The sequence below is a fragment of the Schistocerca gregaria genome, chromosome 4, assembly GCF_023897955.1.
Source record: "Schistocerca gregaria isolate iqSchGreg1 chromosome 4, iqSchGreg1.2, whole genome shotgun sequence".
In the NCBI taxonomy this organism is placed as follows: Eukaryota; Metazoa; Arthropoda; class Insecta; order Orthoptera; family Acrididae; genus Schistocerca; species Schistocerca gregaria.
Genome location: NC_064923.1, coordinates 614,329,689 through 614,351,195, shown reverse-complemented (window position 1 = coordinate 614,351,195; position 21,507 = coordinate 614,329,689). Strand labels below are relative to the sequence as shown.

Here is a 21,507-nt window from a genome sequence, read left to right as displayed (position 1 = left end):
GACATCCCTGGTGTGTGAGTCATTTTCAAAATCTTCTCAGCCACCTTGGAAACACTTGGAACACTCAAAAACTTGCGAATGTGATAAACTTTCTTCATCATAAAACTCTTTCAGTAAAAGATAGGTTTCAGTAGCAGTTTTTCCAAGTTCCATGTGAAACTTCATGCAATTTATTGCTCTGTTACTACACTTCACATTTTTCTGACAAAAAAATTAACACCTCCTATAAAAATGAAGCCCATGGCCACAGTGATTTGTCTGCAGACACCAGAAATGCTGCATCTGACCAAAAAGGCTTCACATTTCACAGCTATTGTTCATTCATCTAACACATGCGTACTTACCCTGTGGCAGCATCAATCCTGTTATTTTATAGCCAGACCACATATACAGAGAACAGGAGTGATCCTATTGCACTTCCCTGTGGCACTCATGTTTGCTTCTGTGGCACAACTGACAAAATGTTTGTCACTGTTGAATACTCTCTGACCAGGACAGCATACTGGGTTCTATTACTTAAGAAGTGTTTGAGCCACTCACATACCTGGGAACCTATTCCATATGCTTGAACCATCATTAACAGTCTATAATGCAGTACTGTGTCAAACATGCTGTACTGTGTGAAACACTTTCCAGAAATCTAGGCATATGGAATTTGCCTTTTGCCATTCATTCATGGTTTACAGTATACTCTATCACAAAACAAGCAAGCTATATTTTGCACAAGCAATGCTTTATAAATCCATGCTGATTTGTAGACAGAAGCATTTCTGTCTCTAGGGAATTTATTATCTTCAAACGTAGAATATGCTAAATATTTCTGCAATAAACTGATTTTAAGAATATTGGTCCATAATTTTGCGTGTCCTTTCTTTTACCATTCTTACATACAGGACTCACCTGCTCTATTTGCCAGTCACTTGGCACTTTGCACTGGGTGAGAGATTCATGAAAAATTCATGCTCAGTAAGGAGTCAAAGCGAAAGAGTACTTTCTGTAAAACCAAACCGGGATTTCACCCAGACCAGGCGACTTACTTGTTTTCAACACTTTTAGTTGCTTCTCAATACCAGTGATGCCAATTCTATGTCTTCCAAACAGGAGTCTGTGCTGCAGTCAAATGATGCCATGTATGTCTGTACAATCCTCCTGAGTGTATGTTTTTTTTTCTTTTATTTTTTAAAAATTACAATTAATAAAATATTCTGGGCTATTATGCTGTGGTCAAAGGGATTTCACTTTAAAACCTGACATTTCTTCCCCATCTGAGAAGGACATTTTCAAGGGGGGTCGTAGCTTTGTTGAATGTAGTAGATAGTGTCGGAAGTTCCATGCGGCTTTTCGTGGATGATGCTGTAGTATACAGAGAAGTTGCAGCATTAGAAAATTGTAGCGAAATGCAGGAAGATCTGCAGCAGATAGGCACTTGGAGCAGGGAGTGGCAACTGACCCTTAACATAGACAAATGTAATGTATTGCGAATACATAGAAAGATGGATCCTTTATTGTATGATTATATGATAGCGGAACAAACACTGGTAGCAGTTACTTCTGTAAAATATCTGGGAGTATGCGTGTGGAACGATTTGAAGTGGAATGATCATATAAAATTAATTGTTGGTAAGGCGGGTAAGAGGTTGACATTAATTGGGAGAGTCCTTAGAAAATGTAGTCCATCAACAAAGGAGGGGGCTTACAAAGCACTCATTCAACCTATACTTGAGTATTGTTCATCAGTGTGGGATTCGTACCAGATCGGGATGACGGAAGAGATAAAGAAGATCCGAAGAAGAGCGGCGCGTTTCGTCACAGGGTTATTTGGTAACCGTGATAGCGTTACGGAGATGTTTAACAAACTCAAGTGGCAAACTCTGCAAGAGAGGCGCTCTGCATCGCAGTGTAGCTTGCTTGCCAGGTTTCGAGAGGGTACGTTTCTGGATGAGGTATCGAATATATTGCTTCCCCCTACTTATACCTCCCGAGGAGATCACGAATGTAAAATCAGAGAGATTAGAGCGCGCACGGAGGCTTTCAGACAGTCGTTCTTCCCGCGAACCATACAAGTCTGGAACAGGAAAGAGAGGTAATGACAGTGGCACGTAAAGTGCCCTCCGCCACACACCGTTGGGTGGCTTGCGGAGTATATATGTAGATGTAGATGAATGTCAGCACCACATTCGTACATACTTTTCTCATGTTAAATCGATTATGTCAAATTTGCTCTACACATTCAACAAAGCTACGATCCCCCTAGAAAATGTCCTGCACAGATGGGAATGAAACTTTGGGTTTTAAAGTGAAATTCCTTCGACCATGGCATAACAGCCCGGAATAATTTATTAATTGTGACAGTTCCAGTCATGAAAGTTTAAATGTTTTTCGCATTTAATAAAAAATGTCAGCTTTTCTTTTGCTGTTTGCTACTGCCACACCAGACAGGCCAACAAGTGAGTGGATGGAGGCCTATGGCCCACTTTCACATCATGCAGAAAACTGAGAAATTAACATTTCAGCCAAGACACATTACTTCATTGTTTACTGTCAGCAAGATGCAAAAACTATAACATACTCTGGTTTATGAAGACACAGACAAGAATGAAAGACTTTTTCACAAGACTGACACTGCATGTGAGCTTGCATGTGGAGATGTTTATGGAACCAGTTGCCTGCAGTTGTGTGGAGTTACTAAGTTTTGTTCCTGCTTCTCCTACAGATGAAAACAACAACGATGTGAAAAGAAGAACCTACTGGACCTTATTTTTCCTTCCACATATCTATGTGTTATCACTGTGTTATAATAGCATATTGGATTTAGTATATAAGGCCTTACCTTCAGATAATATGCAGAAAGAAGCACATAAGATAAACTGTGTTTGTCTCTTTCCAACAATAAACAGAAGAAAGGATGACTAGGGTTTCACATCCTGCCCACAACGAGCTCATTGTGGGCAGCATACAAGCTTCGGTTAGTGAAAGAGGGCGCAATAAATAGCCATGTACTTATAAAAGGAACCATCCAGACACTCTCCTATTTAAGGAAACCATTGAAATTATAAATCTGGAATGCCACATTGAGATATGAACCATCATCCTCACAAATGTGAGTCTAGTGTCTTATCATTGTGTAATCTCATCAGGTAACAATAACAATAGTGCAGCCCCTGGCCAGCCAGACATTAAATTCCAAAAAATTCGGACAATAACACATTGTAAATTTGTATAAAAATGAGTAATTTTCTTGTATTCATTTGCACACATCTTAAATGCACAATATCATTCAATAAATTTATGCAGAGGAAAAATTCACAATATAAATTCTGACTTACCATCTGATCCTTTGACTTTTGATTTAGTTTCAATGATTCTAATTCTTCTTTGGTATCTGATAATTCTTTCTTCAAACTGTCAACTTCGGCAGTGTTTGTTTCCTGTGGTGAAGGACATGTTATCACATCAAGTTCAGCCAGTAAATAGGACACAAATGGAGGACTTATGAGCATGACAGCATTTAATGAAGCCTTTTCAGAATGAAAGAATTCAAAGAGGAATGAAAATAGTGACAAATAATTCATGGTTTTCTTACAAACAAAACTAAGACAGTATAATCAGTAAAGAAATGAAGGTATGAGACTATTTAGTATCAAGTAAACCTGCAGTAAAGGGTAACAGTTTTCGTATAAAAGTAAGCAGAGCTTGAGCTTTATCCATAAGGTCACCTTCGTGAACAAGAACAGGTATTAACGTATAAACTCTCCAGAGTTTCAAAGATGTCACTACTGCTTACGGCTGTCTACATTTTGTTATGCGCTATTTTAATTTTGGAATTATGTAATTTACAAGTACAACTGATTTGTGACACAGTTGCATCTGATATGTAGGTGGTTTAGAGTATTACTTCTTCTAGTTTTCATAAAGTGGGGCACAATTAACCTTGGTCCTATCAAATATAGCTTGATTTGTATTATGTTGCAGCTAAAAGACACTTACATAAGCAACATGATGTGTCTACCTTATGGTCAGTAACAATCTGTCTTTTCCACATTGTTGATATTCGTATGCAGAGTTTCCACTGTTGATTCATATTATGCAATAATAAAAACTGATTATGCTTGGTGGCATAACGCAGAAACTGGAATAGCACATACTGTATAAATTGTGTCATTTAAATAATTTGTATACTAATAGACGGCAGATTCATTAAACAAGAAGTTAAATCTCCGGAAAGTGTCTGTCACGGAATGTGAATGTCTTGTCCATTATAAGCCATCAGTTGTGTGCTAGTTTTAGACAGGTGTGGGGAAACTAACATTTCATATGTGTGATGATTTAGCAATGTGATAGAGGCACCTGTGTCCAAGTGAAATTTCCCACGCAGCTGTACTGTTAGCTGTGCTGTCAGCAACTTACAATCTCACTAGCGTGATGCGTGTCACGCCTCAGTGCCTCAAGCTGCATTTAATCTCAACACAGAATTCTTAACCATTATTTAATGGCTCTTTTAATAACTTAAAGCACATTTTCAATACTAAGGAACTTACTTTCCTTCCTATACACTTTACACATGACAATTGGACCATAATTTTATATGGAAGCAGGTAGGCGAGAGAATTAACAAAAGGAGCAACAATCATACCCTTGAACGATTGATTGGGAGACTGATAATCACCAATATTTGCAAATAAAAATCAACACGGGAAACAGCATATCACATGTTTAATAATTATTGGTCTGTTCACTGAAGGAGACATAAAACCACTTTTCATCAGAATCTTGTTAAAGGAAGTATTAACGTGACATTACACTATTCTGCAGCATTACACATAACACTGCCATGACTTTTCGACAGTTATCTTGTAGGTAGAAGTACTATCATTTGGTATGGAAAAAAAAAAGAGCATAAGGGAATAACAGAGAATACTTATTTTGCTACGAAATGTAACTGGAGAATAAGGGAATTTTGTGTAAAGGAAATGACATTTTGTACTTTTGTTTCTGTCACAGTTTTGCCACCGCTTGCATCACTATGAGGAGTTGCTAATTACTTATGTCTAATTACTTGTGCCCAAGTACTTATGTCAATGTATTATTTTTACTATTGTTCATTTTGTCCATGTCTCATTTATGCTACTATCAAATGTTTAGAGAGTTTTAGCTAGAGTCTGCCAGCACCAGTAATTTAGTATTTGTATCAACCTAGTGTTTCCATGTGTCACTGTGTTACTAGAATTATGAGGATGATCATTTTTGCGGGATTTCGAGTATGCTAGAATAAGTTCGGGAGTATTGCCAGTGTTTAGCAGTAATGATGCCTTAGGTAAGAAATTATTTTGGAAGGGTAATTTAAGAGGTAACCATGTTTTATTTCTTTTGTATTTGAATGTTTATCTGGAGGAAAATACCACATGCCTACCCCCGCGATAGGTAACATAAACAGAGTAAATCAGCACACAACCTGGTATTTATCTGATCTGAAGTAGAGAAATCAAAGAAAACTTCACCAAGATGGCCAGGCATGGATGTGAATTCTGGTCCTTTAAAACACAATGTCATTCAAGAAATATTAGTAGGATCACAACTGTCTTCCTCACAATTTGTAAGTAATAAGCAGTCTGAGAATCATGTAAATGTCTGGCAAGGTCTGAAGTTTATTTAAAGTGTATGGATGGTTTCTGGCAGCTGCAAGTGATTATAAGTACTATACGCTGCAATTGATTAAATTATTATTACAGTTCTTTATATGTGTCCCACCTATACTCCCAAATCATTCCTCAAAACAAGTAAGGTGGTGGTGATTAGTGTTTAACGTACCGTCGACAACGAGGTCATTAGAGACGGAGTGCAAGCTCGAGGTAGGGAAGGATTGTGAAGGAAATCGGCCGTGCCCCCTTTTCAAAACAAGTAAGGAATGTCCAGCAACATATTACTGTATGGCAGCTACTGCCTAAATCCATTAGTGTCACAACTTCCTGGCATCAGTCACTTCTCTAACAACAGAAAATACTACTGACAAACATACTCACAGTGCAAGCTCAAATGCAAAGGTTGTGTACCCACTTTGACCGAAACTACTGATACTGAATCATTAGCGATATGAAACTGTCAATCCTATAATGGCCTAGTTTTTTGTCTCTTTCTGTGAAACTTAAGACTATTCAGTGCAATAAGATATTTAAACCACCATTCCAGTTGTTTTTTCAATGTCATTGTCTTTACTCAGTGAGTGAATGCAAGGATACACAAATTACTTGCTTTATAAATGTACTAGCTAAGTGTATACCATATGTTTCATGCATGTAGTCTACATTATACAACATTGTCATTTGTGCATAAAAATAATGTATGTGACTTGTCCAACACCTATAACACAACATGCTATCATAAATTAAAAGGCCAAAAAGATTTGTATCCAAATCTGTGTATGTATTAGTGTGGATTCTTTGTATTTTGACACATTATTATAGCCACTGGATACTTGGTCATTTCTTTATTCCATAGCCACTGTCTTTTATGTTATAATGGGTGTGTGAAATGTTTATTTATTTTCTTTTCTTAGTTCCAAAGGTTCTTTTAATGTTCGAACACTAAACATTTGAAAGTTCCTTATCTTTACGTAAAAATTTTTACTGTATAGTTAACATTTTATTACTCTGAAACCTGTATCTTTGTGGAAACCCATTATAAGATCTCTGCACTTCACTAAATAAATAAGTAAATCACAAAATATCCTGACATGATATAAATGAAACTTGTGAAAAATCCTTGGTAAAATGGGAGAATAGATACAAGTTTCAAGTTGTTGATTGTTTTACTTTTTATGTCAGATTACTGGGACTTCATAATTAAAGAACCCATTTAAATAAAGATTCCTCTAACATATTCAACAGAGACAAGGGCTATGCAATGAGTAGGTCTTGTCAAGATATACTACTCACAACAAGGTACTGATATGGACACACTATTTGCACTTTGGTAAACACATACACTTATTGTTCCGGCGTAACGACAAGGGCCGGAACGAAGATGAAGAGCACAAGAGCAGAGAAGGCAGTGAGATGACATCGGCCAATAGCCTGCTGACAAGGACCACACCATGACAGAAGCAGCCTCTATCTGAAGAGAATATAAGCGCTACTCCTGCCAGCCTTGGCAGCAGAGTTGATGACAAACACTAGCAGAGAGGGCTAGAAATGTAGTGATATTAACAATAGCAGTGACTTATGAATGAGTGTGAATTGCTTACATGGACATTGTATATAGTGAAGGACACTGCTTGTTGCCCATCGCTTGCAACAACTTGTTGTACATCCAAGGTTAAGTATTGTCAATCTTCTTTAATGTAATAAAAACTATTAATGTGATTTGCTTGAACTGTTGTATAGCTACTCGAGAAGGCAGCATCCTTAGGCACCCTGTAAGAGAAGAGTGGGCAGGACACCACATTGGCTACGAGTTACACAACAAACCCCGAACCTGATGGCCATGGAATTTTGTGTTTGCTGGTGCCTTAAATAATCAGTGTTTACAGATGTTCATTGCTGAAATTTTCTTTGCTTTTGCCCTTATTTTGCTTGCTTGCTTTGTCTGTTTGTTGCATTTGTCTCTTTCAACATATCCGCCCCACCTATGCCGTCCAATACTCAGACGCCACAGCTGCAGCAAGAGTTAGATGCCACACAGCTAATGCAGATGTTTCAGTTCCAGATGCAGCAAATTTCTATGTTACTCAATACAGTGCAGCAGCTACTGGCCAACACTGTGCGCCTGACGGAACAAGCAGTAAATTCTACAGCTGCTATACCACCTTTTTGACAGTTTCATGATCAAGAAGAGGAATGGCTCAAGTGGTTGCCCCAATCTGAAGCTCACATCATCGCTCACAATGTACCAGGTACTGTGAAGCTCCCATATTTATTACCAATGGTAGGAAGTGCAGTGTTCTGCCTAATAAACAACTTCTTCCTAACACAACTCAGGGTGAACTTAGTTATCAACAGGTGGTATTGGTGCTAACTATTGTGAGCAACAATTGAATGTGGCAGCAGCTAGGTGTCAGTTCTTTAAATGCAAAAAATGGTCAGAACAAACTTATCGCGAGTGGGTAACAGATTTGCAGTATAAAATTCAAATTCACAAGTGCTTGCGGTGCTTTATAATCACGTTATGTTGCGTGATGCGACCGTGTACCATGTACCTAACACCACACTCAGAGAACAAATTTTGAAATAGTCCAATCCATCATTTCAGCAGGTAGTGCAAAAACTAGATCAGTATGATCCAGATGTCCTGTCAGCCGTTAAATCTGAGCAGCCAGCTATTTGTCAGGTTGCGTCCCTTAGTTGCAATCGGCCCACTCAGCGGCAGCAGCTTGCACTAGCCAAGGCAAGTAAACAACACTTCCCCACGCCGCATAAGCAGTTCCCTAAGGAGGTGGCTACACAGGTGAACAGAATTAAGTCTTGCCCTCGGTGTTATTCATGACACAAACACCAAGACTGCTTCTCCCGATAAGCTCAGTGTTGCACTTGTGGAAGGAAAGGACATGTACAATCCGTATGTTTGCAATGGAACAAACATAAGGATTCAGCCCACTCATAAAATTCTCTTCATCAGGCCCATGTCATTAATGCAATATATACGAAGACTGAAACAGGCATTCAAAAAAACTGGCACGTGAGCAGTTTCTTCAGTGATCTGCCAGTCAAATGAACTTTTTGTTCATTTACTTCTTTGTGGGAAACGTGGGAAATTTCACTTGGACACAGGTGCCTCTATCACATTGCTAAATCATCACACATATGAAATGTTAGTTTCCCCACACCTGTCTAAAACTAGCACGCAACTGATGGCTTATAATGGACAAGACATTCCAGTTCTTGGAAAATGTACACTGCCTGCCATGTATTGCTAACATAAGCGAACAGTGACTTTTACAGTGCTACAATCACATGATTGTGAGAACATATTTGGTCTTGATTCTTTTGATTTGTTTGGCTTTAACATTCAGGATAATGTGTTGTCAGTATCTGCATTCAATGCAAAAGACAGTGTAGCTAGCTAGCTACAAGAGTTCCCAGATCTCTTTTCTGAAAGTTTAGGCAAGGCTGACAATTTTGTTGCACATATTACTCTGAAAGACAATGCTCAGCCAAAATTTTGCCGGACCAGAACTGCTCCCCTTGCATTAAGGGACAATCACTGATGAACTTAAAGAATTGCAAGATACCAGAGTTATTGTACCAATCTCAGCTATTCAATGGGCAAGTCCACTGGTTTTGCTTCCCAAACTTTCAGGTTGCATTTGCCTCTGTGTTGACTTTAAGTTTATGGTCAACCCACAAACTGTGATTGATACTTATCTGTTGCCATGCCCAGAGGATCTCATGGACAGATTAGGAGCTGGACACTACTTTTCAAAAATTTATTTGTGCGACGCATATCCTCAAATACTGCTCGGTGAGGAATCTCAAAAATTGTGTGTAGTAAATACTCATTTGGGCTTTTTTAAAAATTTGTGGTTGCCTTTTGGCAGTGCTTCCGCACCTGCCATTTTCCAACGGTATTTGGAACAGCTGACTGCACAAGTGCCAAACAGTTCAAACTATTTGGACGATATTGTTGTAGCAGGTCATATACCTGAAGAATATATTGCAAATTTAGCTGCTTTGTTTTGTGCATTATCTGTTGCAAAACTAGAATGTAGACTGAACAAGTGTGATTTTTTAAACCTGAATTGCAGTATCTTGGTCATGCCATAAACGGTCAAGGTGTATATCCTCTTCACTCACATTTTTCACCCATACCATGAACTATTACATTTGGTTCAGACCAAATGCTGCACAAATCACAGCTCCACTGCATCACAAGAATGTGCCCTTTGTTTGGACAGATGAGTGCCAAGTAGTTTTTCAAAAACTAAAGATGCACTACTCAGTGATCGATGATAAGTTCACTTTGAGCCTGACAAACCAGTTGTATTGCAAGTTGACGCTTCCTCTTATGGAATCAGTGCAGTGCTTTCACACAGAATTGGTGAGAAAGACAGGACTATTGCTTTTGTATCAAAAGTGTTGTCCAAAGCTCAGTGTAACTATTTACAAACTGGAAAAGAGGCTTTAGGTATTTTGTATGGTGTCACAAAATTTCATCACTATTTGTATGGCAAAAGATTCTACTTGGTAATGGATCACAAGTCTTTGCAGTCCTTGTTTCATCTGAAGAAACCTGTTCCTGTACAAACTGCCCAAAAATTGCAAAGATGGGCTTTGTTGTTGTCTCAATACCAGCACGAGATTGTGTATCGTCCAACTGGTCAACATGGAAATGCGGACACACACTCACATCTTCCGATTGGCCCTGATAAAGACTTTGACGTCTCTGTTGTATCTTGTTGTCACATCAGTGTTCATGATTCTGAATTGCTTCAATCACTTCCACTGAACTATAGGAAAATTGGACAGGCCAAGGATGCTGATTCAGATTTGAACATTTTGCTAACATACATTCACACATCTTGGCCTCGTTCCTTGCATTGCATAAAGAGCTCTGTAGTGTGCCAATACTTTGGCCATCGGCATAGCTTCACTGTACAGAAAGGTGAGGTTCTTGTTCAAAATACCACTGGACAGTCACGTGTGTTGATCCCTAAAGCTTTACAAAAAGAAGTGTTGCAATTACTTCACCAAGGACACTGGGGGATTGCCGTATTGAACAGTTAGCGCGTCGACACTTTAATTGGTAGGGTATGGATGCCCAAATAGAACAGGTGACATCACAGTGTCACGATGTGTGGAAAATCAGTCCACTCCACCACAAACATTCTCTCCTTGGCCTAAGTTGCGATCGCCATGGCAACGTGTGCACATGGACTTTGCGTGACCTTTTTGGAACACTCACTGGTTGATTATGGACTCAAATAGCAAATTTCCTTTTGCTGTGCCAATGAACTCAACGACGTCACACAGCACAATTCAGGTGTTGTCCTCTATTCTTTGCCTCGAAGGTTTGCCTGAAGTCACAGTGTCAGACAACGGTCCTCAGTTCATGTCAAATGAATTTGAAACATTCTGTGAATGCAATGGCATACAGCATCTAACTAGTGCTTCATTCCATCCACAGTCAAACAGCAAAGCGGAACATTTTGCCAGAATCTTCAAGCAGCAGGTGGTAAACTTTGCTCCGCACACACTCGGGATCAAGCATTGCAATTGTTTCTCGCCTCCTATCATTCACACCCACAAAATGGGCCATCGCCTGTGGAATTGCTTCATGGCCGCCGCCATCACACACTGTTGCACCGTCCTCAGCATCCGGCCCCAAAGGAAGGCCGCAAGTATCACTTCGCGCTGCATGATATTGTCTTTTACAGGGTTTTTAGCGGCACCAGATGGTGGGCGCAAGGCGAGATTGTCTTTAGAATTGGCACTTACATGTTATCTTATCGCCTGTTGACTCAGCACTTACATGTATCTTATTTAAGGTCTAGATCGCTTGCAGTGCCAACATCAAAGTCAGCTTTGCCTCTGTCATGTACACAATGATCTTTCATTGTCTCTTCCCCCAGATTCACATATCCAGAGAATAGAGTGGCCACAGTAGCCGCCAGAGGGTGTCATTATGGCAATGTGGGATGACCCCATGAAGATAGAGCCTTCACCTCCTCTTGTCTTGCCGATGGAGCTGGACCCACTCACACCACTGCAGCAGTGGCTGTCTTCTTCAAGAGGTGAAAGTGTACCCTTCTGATCATTTTCCATGAGATGTTTCCACCAGAGCAAAGGCCGGATGGTAGAGTACGACCAGAAGCTTGACGTCCCCTGCAGCCACAGCTTGCAGTCCCATGATGCGCCCGCACTCCTGTCTCTCCCCACACCCCTGCCTCCCCCACTGTGGTCGCACTGCCTACATGACGACGGACCATTGCTTTGGGAGGAGGACGGGGGAGGGAGGGGGGGGGGGGGATGTTCCGGCATAACGACAAGGGACAGAATGAAAATGAAGAATGCAAGAGCAGAGGAGGCTGTGAGATGACATCAGTCAGTAGCCTGCTGACAAGGACCACACCATGACAGGAGCAGCCTCTATCCGAAGAGAATATAAGTGCCACCCCTGCCAGCCGGACTAGCAGAGAGGCTTAGAAATGTAGTGATATTAACAATAGCAGGAACTTAGGACTGAGTGTGAATTGCTTACATGGACATTGTATATAGTGAAGGACACTGCTTGTTGCCCATCGCTTGCAACAACTTGTACATCCAAAGTTAAGTATTGTCAATCTTCTTTATTGTAATAAAAACTATTAATGTGATTTGCTTGAATTGTTGTATAGCTATTCGAGAAGGCAACACCCTTAGGCACCCTGTAAGAGTAGAGTGAGCAGGACCCCACACTTATGTTCCAACAAGTCATACATTTATGCTCCAACAAATCTAATTGGCTCAGAATAAAATGGGTCCGCAACCTGTGCATTGGTATTTGTCGTATTGTAGGTTATCGATACTGCCAGAGCCGGCTCCTCCACACTCTAATAAATAAGGTCGCAATACTCCCCGGTGTGAAGTTGTTTCCATTTCACAGCTGGAGCAACACTAGCGCTCCACGCAGTGAGAAAGCATACACCTGTGTCGTATGGATAATGTATGTTTTTAATTATTTTTTCTACTTAATTAATGAAATAATTATTATATTATTCCATTCCATGCATTAGTAAATTACCAAGGGGCATGAATTATCGTAAGCTAAATGTAAAAACAGCTGAGTTTCACTGATTCAATGACAACATCTACAACTTATTCATAAAGAAATACTTTCGAATATGTGTATAATTGCAGCATACTTCTCTGATAGCAAGAGGATATACATGCATATTTCATGCATGAGAAGCACTTATTTCTGTTCCTCTCAGATCTTTTTATGATAAGTCACTTCCATTTGATACATAAAAAACAAATTTGTCAAGTCCAATGATTCACCCATTCTTGCACTTCACTTGACTTTCTGTTACTCAAATATTTTTTTAAATGTAATTACTTTTGTTTAAAAAGAGAATTTCTTGAAGATTCTTGCTGTTTGTGGCTCAGATGTAGTGACAATAGTGAAACTAGTTTGAAACAGTGTTATTACTTTTGACTTTTTGTTATGACGTCTATATAGTTCTCCCTTCAGCAACAGGTGTGGTGGCTTATTTGGTAGATTAAATATTGTAAGTATTCCATTCCATACACGTTTGTTATGTCTCACATTCACTGATTGGCTGGAGGTGTACCAAACAAAACTTTGTGTTGTTGGGTAGATATACATCTTTCTGCAAAAAGTCAGATCTTCTGGTGTTTACTAGCAATTTTTTATTATTAAAGATTAACAAAATTGTTTGGTAAATATCTGTACGTCAGAAGAGAATCATACAAATTGTCATCTAATGTACCATCCCATATCTCAAGAAACTTTAAAAAACTAAAAAAGATTTTACTGGCACTAAATACGCTCCCTACTGTAAAAACTATACTACAAATCAATATAAACGATAGTATATGTAGTGGTCTAATATCGTACTATGTGATTCCACTTGCTGACCGCACAGTGCACTGCTATCGCAATGGTAATGAAAACAAGATGGAGTGTCGCAACTGTTACGTTACACTGTGGCACCTCAAAAGATTCCTGCAGGCACCACGACTGTGTGAGGTAACGGGCGAGTTGTGGCGCCCTGAAAATATTCTAAGTTCGGGGTTTGTGTGGTCGAGCTGGTGCCTCTCAGCAGGTCACGGCTTGGCAGCAACCGCATAGAACTGAACCTTAGCTTAGTAACCGCGTGATGCCGCACAATGGCCAGTCCAGCCACGTGGCAGGGAATTCCATGGTGACGTTGTATTGATGAAGGTGACACGCCTGGAGTTCCAAAGACTTTGTGAAACCTTAATGGCAGACATTTCACAGTTTGTACAGAAATTAATAGTAGCCAGATTAATCATGATACCTCACAAAGAAACATGTACATTACCATTATTTGCACGGCGATTCTGATGGTGTAATCAGATTTTCAAAATCTTTATTAGTTTAAAGTTTAGTATCTGAAGATAAATTATACAAGTTAACACCCAGCTACGAATTTCCAAAATCTAAATGCTTCACCCCATTCTGTCGATCAACGTGTCTTTAGAAAGCTATTAGTGTAAACCTAAATTGGTATAAATTACAGGTACGTAACTTGGATAATACACGAGTTATTGGAGGTCAAAGTGTCCGATTACTATCGATCGCGTCAGGCCATAAGTACTCCACAGTGACACAAAAAAATGGCAGCAGCACGCTTGTAAATATATTTATTCGTCTATGTCTTTGTTTATATCCAACATATACTACTATTCATGAAGAAATTGCTCAAATATTTACTGTGTTTTAGAAAGCATAGAGACATTAGGCTATTGACCTACCTTTCGTTGCTATTCCTTTGATATATGTTTATTTAATTTGTTTATGTGTTTGATAATTTGTGTTAAGGTGTGTTTGTGGTCCATCCATAGGAATATTTACTTAATTTCAAATTATTTAAAAGTAAATCCTGTATTTCATATGTGTTTCAATATGTTTGTGAGTGTACGTTGGCTTGAAGACATGGAGGGAGCGCTCTAGCCAATCACAGCGATCGTTACTAAGATAGAAGTATGGAGGCTGGGGAAGAGCATCGTTTCCGGAGAGGACACGTGGTAGTGGAGAAGAGTGTGGCGCAGGGGTACGGCACACAACACGGGAGATGCTGGACGGTGCGACGGACGTGGAGTCGTGCAAAGGACTTGAAGTGTGGAGCGGTTTGCGTGTGGTTGCGAGAGGTAGAAATACTTCGGAGTGCGGACTTGTGAACTTGTGAGATTTCCGTGGCTTCTACAGTGAAGACATAGTGTGCGTTTAGAAGTAAATATCTCGTGAGCTATGTTGTTGTTGTTGTTGTTCATAGCTAATTACGTGCAGTAGGAATCTACTGCTTCCCTTTTATTCAACTTATATTTTATTTAATTGCTTGACCATCGACACCAATAAGTGTTTTGCAGAAATATATCTCATTCTCAAAAGTACTTCTACTATCGTATTCACCAATTAAAGTCGTTATGATAGTACCTGCAGATTTTATTTAATTGCAATCTTTCATTTATATTTATATGTTACAATCATAATTTGCAATTGTCTAGTGATAGAAACCTTCGACCATCCGCTTAATGTGTCTATTCTTATCGTATACTGTAGACTCTATGCGGCAACTACGAATCCAAGCCCCTAGACAATGAAACCAGCCAAAACTTCTAAACTTCTAATATTGTTGGAGGGTATGTAGTAGAGTGTCACCTCATTTCATTCATCACACCATATCATTTCATTTTTATTTGAAAGCCTGCAAGTGGCACTTTGAACATCACCACCAAGGAAACACCTCGAGGCTGACAAACAATGAAGACCACCAGGATGGTGTTATAAGCAGCGGGCACCTGGGCACCAGTCTTTGAGTCAAGATTAATGTACTTCTGTGTCGCTAGTTGGTCCCAAACATTACGCTGAGTTGCTGATAGTTAGCACTACCAGCATACATTCTGTGTACTCAGGCACATGACCGTGCTGGGCCTATGATTATAGCTAGCCACGTATGCCACATGTTGTCAACAATGGAGCAATTCTTTAACACCAGTTTAATACAATATATTTATTCAAAGTGCACTCATGTCAACCAATCTTTTGTTTGCCCGTCCAGATTCCTACAGATCATTTGGCCACCTTCCACCCATTTATCATTAGCAACAATAATGTAACACATTACTTCTCAGAAGAAAACAGATACCAACTTCCATCATAACATCTGGCAACAAACCTTGTCAAACCAAAAGTGCCACATTGTATTAATTCCATTGTTGTCTAATTTTTTATCAGTTTTTGGACTTTTGTTTGTGCTTTCACCACTTGCTTTTGTGGATAGTTCTGTTTCAGACCCACGTTTGCCATTTTTGTTCAATTTACTTGTTTATGCTGCCACATATTGATGCAGCTTTAGTATTTGGTGCTTTGCCTAGTTTACCACACCACCCAAAGCCCCATGCACCCCTGCCTTATACTTAGCGTCACCGTAATTGCAAGTGCCTTTGACATAAATACTTCTTCTTCAGTTACAGACACAACAAGTGACACAGCTTATTGAGACGAAGAGGGGCTTCATTCAGATGCAGATGGCAGCGAATTAGACTTGCAATCAGATGCCACCCACTACAGCAACACCACAACTTACGCAGCCATCATTCGTGCCTCTGTTTTGCCCATTTGAAGAGAAGAAAGAGCACTAGGTTGATTACTTGCCCCAGTTTGAAGCTCATCTATCTGCAAGTATTGTTAACTGTTTTACTGTGGCACCGTAGCACTAACTTCACTGCAAGAATGTATCTTTTGTGTGATCCAAAAAATGTGACACTGCTTTTCGATGACTCAAAGATACTTTGCTCAATGATTGTTGGCTAGTTCTTTTCCATCCTACCAGATCTATACTTTCTTTGCCTCTTTGTATGGCATTGGTGCTGCACTTACTGTAAAGAAGACATGTTAAGTTTCAAACAGGCACAATTAAAAGACATTTACATAACACTTTCAGCCACAGCCCTCATCAGCAAAACAGAAACAGAGAAACACACACCATTCATACACATAAGAAAGCACACCTCGTGTACACATGACCGCCAACTCCAGCAACTCAGGCCAGAATGCAACTATCATGTGGGATGGCAGCTACAATCTGGAAGGGGAAGGGGATGGGGAAGGGGAAGGGATAGTAGCGTAATGGTGTGAGGACAAAGGCACACTGTCTAGAAGAATGTGCAGGGACTTGAATGCCAACAGGCGCAACATTAGGAAGTTATTGGGAAGGGAGCTAGGGGAAAAAGAGCAAAAAGGAGAGGTGTGGGAAAAGTCGGGAGATAAGTGTGGGAAGGAGATGATGGGATAGTGGGGGTGGAAACTGTTGGGTGGAGGGTGTGGGGACAGTATGTTACCATAGCTTGAGGCCAAGATAATTACGGGAGTGGGGAATGTGTTGTATGAATAACTCCGATCAACACAGTTCAGTAAAGATGCACACTCTGCAAGACAGCGTTTCTCTGTCCTCTCACTATAAACTACTAATCCCTAGACTTCCCCGCCTCCTCCAGATTGCTGTTACCAACCCATATGATACTTGCTTTCTGACCTTTGCTGCTGTAGTTGGCAGTCATCGGTGTGTGAGGCATGGTTGCTTGTGTGTATGAATGGTGTGTGTTTCTCTGTTTCTCATTTGCTGATGAAGGCTGTGGCTGAATGCTTCATTTAAGCATCTTTCAATTGTGCCTGTCTGCAACTCACTGTAGGTGGCAATCTGTTTTTTCCTACACTGTTGCTAATCCTACATGGAGTTTCATTATTTGATTGTGCTGTATTCTCACACAGGACTGGTTCAGCTGACAGACCAATAGCCTTCACCTCCAAACTGCTTATAAAAGCTCAGAGCAACTATCCGAAAATACAGAAGTAGGCTCAGCCATCATCTATGAAGTGACTAAATTTCATCAGTATTTATTTGGAAGAAAGTTCTTCTACTTCGTCACCAGTAAAAGACTTTTTAGATCCAACCAATCCGATTCCAAACTGCACTGCACAGAAACTGCGATATTGGGCACTTATCGTACTACCAACATAAGATGACGAGATGAACTACAGGCCCACATCCAAGCATCCTGATGCACATGCTTTCATGTCTTCCCTTGGGAACAGAAGCAGACTTTGATGCATCAAAAGCACCTTGTTTCTACATTAATGCACGGGATTCAAATGCACTGGACCAGTTTCCATTAGATCACCAGAAGATCGCCCAGGCCATGGAAATGGATCTGGACTTGCAGCTTCTGTTGCACTACATCCACAATGGTTGCCCTCACACTGTGAAACAAATTGTTAGCCCATCGGTTTGCAGATGCTTTGCACATCAACATGACATGTCTGTGTTACAAGGTCTCCTATTGATATACACTGAATCTGACCAATCATGTGAAGTGATTCCAAAGGTTCTTAATTTGCTTCACCAGGTTCATGGGAGTTGGGCGGCACTTACATTGCACATGGTTTTGCATGGAATCATAAACAAACTACATGACAGCGTAGTTCCATGCTTGTGCGGGCCAGCAGGCAGCCCACTGTCACTGATTCTTTAATTGGCCAGAAGCATACTGGCAGTTCTTGCATTTGGAGGTTGGTGGACCCTACTGGAACACTCATCGATTGTTGTCGACAGATACAGCAAGTTTCCTTTTGCGGTTCCCATGCACTCTTTGATGAAATGTTGCACCCTTCAAGCCTTGTGATCCATATTTTGCCTTGAGGTTCTACAAGAATATCTTGTGACTGACAATAAACCTCAATTTCTGCCTGCAGAATTCAAGGATTTCTACATCCACCACATGTGGAACCAAACTTTGCTGCCCTTCTTATCATCCTATTGCTCCCAGCTTTGTAGCAGGACATCGCCAAATGTCAACAAGTCACAGATGACACCGGCTATATGAAGAAACAGAATGTTTGTGCAATGGAAAAAGTACTGGCTGGCACTTGTACCAGTAAAAAATGTTGAAAAAATTCGTCGTTCATCTGAAATCAACATACAAGTCTAGCAAAGAGTTAAAAAAAAGGAACAAATAATGATCTTTTATGTTTTTGAAACGAAGCTGACAATGTATGTAATTTATACTAACAAAGAGATAGAGGGGCTGGCCAGTACTTACCTCAGCTCAGTACAGCTGATAGAAACACAAAAAACAGAACCAAAAATTTTTACGTTTCTAGCTTTTGGAACAAATGTTCTTTCATCAGGGAGGAGAGAGGGGAAAGAAAGGAAAGAAGGGAAAGTGGACTCAATCCTTGCTACCCTCCCTGTTTTCCTTTCCCTGTTGCTTCATAACCTGGGTTGTGAGTAACTGAGTCCACTTTCCCTTCTCCCCTTTCTTTCCCCTCTCTCCATCCTGATGAAGGAACATTTGTTCCAAAAGCTAGGAACGTAAAAATTTTTGGTTCTGTTTTTTGTGTATCTATCAGCTGTACTGAGCTGAAGTAAGTACTGGCCAGCCCCTCTATCTCTTTGTTAGTATTTGTTTCGCATCTTTATATGAGATTTTCCATCAATCAATGTATGTAATTTAGGTTTTACACAAAATGAAACAAGAAAAAACAGATGCACTAATTATGCTATGGCAATGCTGGAGACCATGGAGGAAGAAACATTTTCTGAAAGGCACATTTTCAGTGAGGAGGCAACCTTCCACATAAGTGACTAGGTTCATCAGCACAATATTTGAAGATGGGGACAGAAAAGCCTTAAGGTGTAAATTTAACATGAGCATGGCTCATCAAAATTTCATTTTATCCATGTTGGACTAGGAAACTGTGACAGTTTATAACAATAAAAGATAAATTAAAACACTTATTACTTTTTATCTGCTCCACAGCATGTTTCAAAGGCTTAAACTTTTGTTAATCTTCTGCTGGATCAGTGGATCGCATTACATAAAAAAAGTAATGTAATACACTGATCCACCTGAATATGAGGGCAGAAGCACTCAAACCCAGTTTTTAAGGGAGTTACTAATGAAATAAACATTCAGTTTGAGAAAGAAACCAAACAACATAATTCTTGCATATTGCATCAGCACAGTGATTAGTTAAAATTTTTCAGCAATTAGCAGAAATTTTCTTCCTATGCAATTTCATTTTAGTCAATGTCAAATACCAGCTACCTACATTGCATCAAAATATTCAAAGACTATGAAGTAAAATTAATGAACTACTTATCTGCATTGATAACCCAGTTGACACAATCTGCCTCTCTGAATGTCATGTAACCACTGGCATAGATGTGTTATGTGTTACAGGATTAGGTTAGCAACTGACTTTTGTAAGAAATTGAGGAAGAAGAGATTGCCACATTCATCAGGAATTGTCATAAATTTAAGAACATACACAATCACAAATTTTGTGTGGAGCAGCATAAGGAAGCATGTGTGACAGAAGCAGAATTTCAAAAGAAATTCTTCATAATGGTTAAATGTACAATGAGCACCCGCAAGTAACTATAATTTTTTTCATAAATCACTTATTTAATACCAAATAAAACAACGAACTAGAGGTTGCTGGTGATTTCAATGTGAAGAAATGTTCCAGTAAAAAAGAACTGGGAACGATGGCCTTTGTAGTCTGGTCCCTTCAACCCCCACAAACCAACCAAAAAAGAATTTGTTACAGTCAGTAATACTATCATTCAACTTATTTCCTACTGTAAACTTCCCAACAACAGGGAGGGGGGGGGAGGGTCAATTGATAATATCTTTTATAAAGATCTGACGAACAGAATTATATTACAAAATCAATAGCCAATGGCCTCTCAGACCATGATATGAAGTTGCTTTTGTCAGATGTTAATATTGAACAGGGTATAAAATCTATTAAACCTGAATTGAAGAATATAGGCAGGAAGGCGCAAATTGATAATTTTAGGGCACTCCTTGAAGACATGAACTGGAGGATGCACACAGTGGTCACAGCATGAATGAAAAACACAACACTTTTATTAATAAAGGATGCTTGCCTTGTCTGAATACTGTTTTCCCTCAAAACTAACCCACATTAGAGCAAAGCCCACAAAGAAGCCATGGATTACTCAAAGGATAAAGACATCTTGTGAAAATAAAATGAAACTGTATCTGTCAGTCAGAAGGAACTGATGTTGATGCTATAGCTCATTGCGAGACTTGCCACAAAATATTAACGACAGTAAAATAGACGTCAAAGCAAATGCAGTACGAGAAAAAGACAATCACTTCAGATAACAAAATAAAGACAGTATGGGATATGGTGAAGGAGGAGACAGATAGAACCGGTTATGAAGAGGGGCAGATAGCTTTAAGAGTAAGACACAACGGTAACAGATGAGTGCAGCATTGAAAACTTTTCATTAAGCATTTCAAAATTGCTACTGAAAATATAGGGTTGTCAGGTTCAGTAGATACTGCTGTGTTATTCATCTCTCTCTCTCTCTCTCTCTCTCTCTCTCTCTCAGAAATCTCTCTCTCTCTCTCTCTCTCTCTCTCTCTCTCTCTCTCTCTCTCTCTCTCACACACACACACACACACACACACACACACACACACACACACACACACACACACACAAAACCACTGTCTCTGGCCACTGAGGCTTAAAATATGACAACAAACAGATAGAGAAATCGACAGTGTTAAATTCTTGGGATCACAGCCTGATAAATTCAATTGGGAGGAGCATACCACAGAACTGCTGAAGAACCTAAACACATCTCTATTTGCAATACGAATGTTGTCACATACAGGAAACATAAGAATAAAAAAGCAGGCATACTATGCTTACTTTCATTCAACTGTGAAATACGGGATTATTTTTTCGGTTCAGTCATCAAGCCAAGCTAAAGTTTTCCAGGTCCAAGAA

The 21,507-nt window shown here is 39.7% G+C and overlaps 1 protein-coding gene across 1 annotated transcript in view; it reads right to left on the bottom strand.

Moving 5' to 3' along the window:
• The window catches only part of LOC126267834 (centromere-associated protein E-like), a 536,568-nt gene that overhangs the window by 314,683 nt on the left and 200,378 nt on the right, over window positions 1–21,507 (bottom strand). Inside the window, exon 10 of the mRNA XM_049973138.1 lies at window positions 3,327–3,428. Coding sequence (XP_049829095.1) covers window positions 3,327–3,428 — 102 coding nt within the window. The remainder of the gene's footprint in view (window positions 1–3,326; window positions 3,429–21,507) is intronic.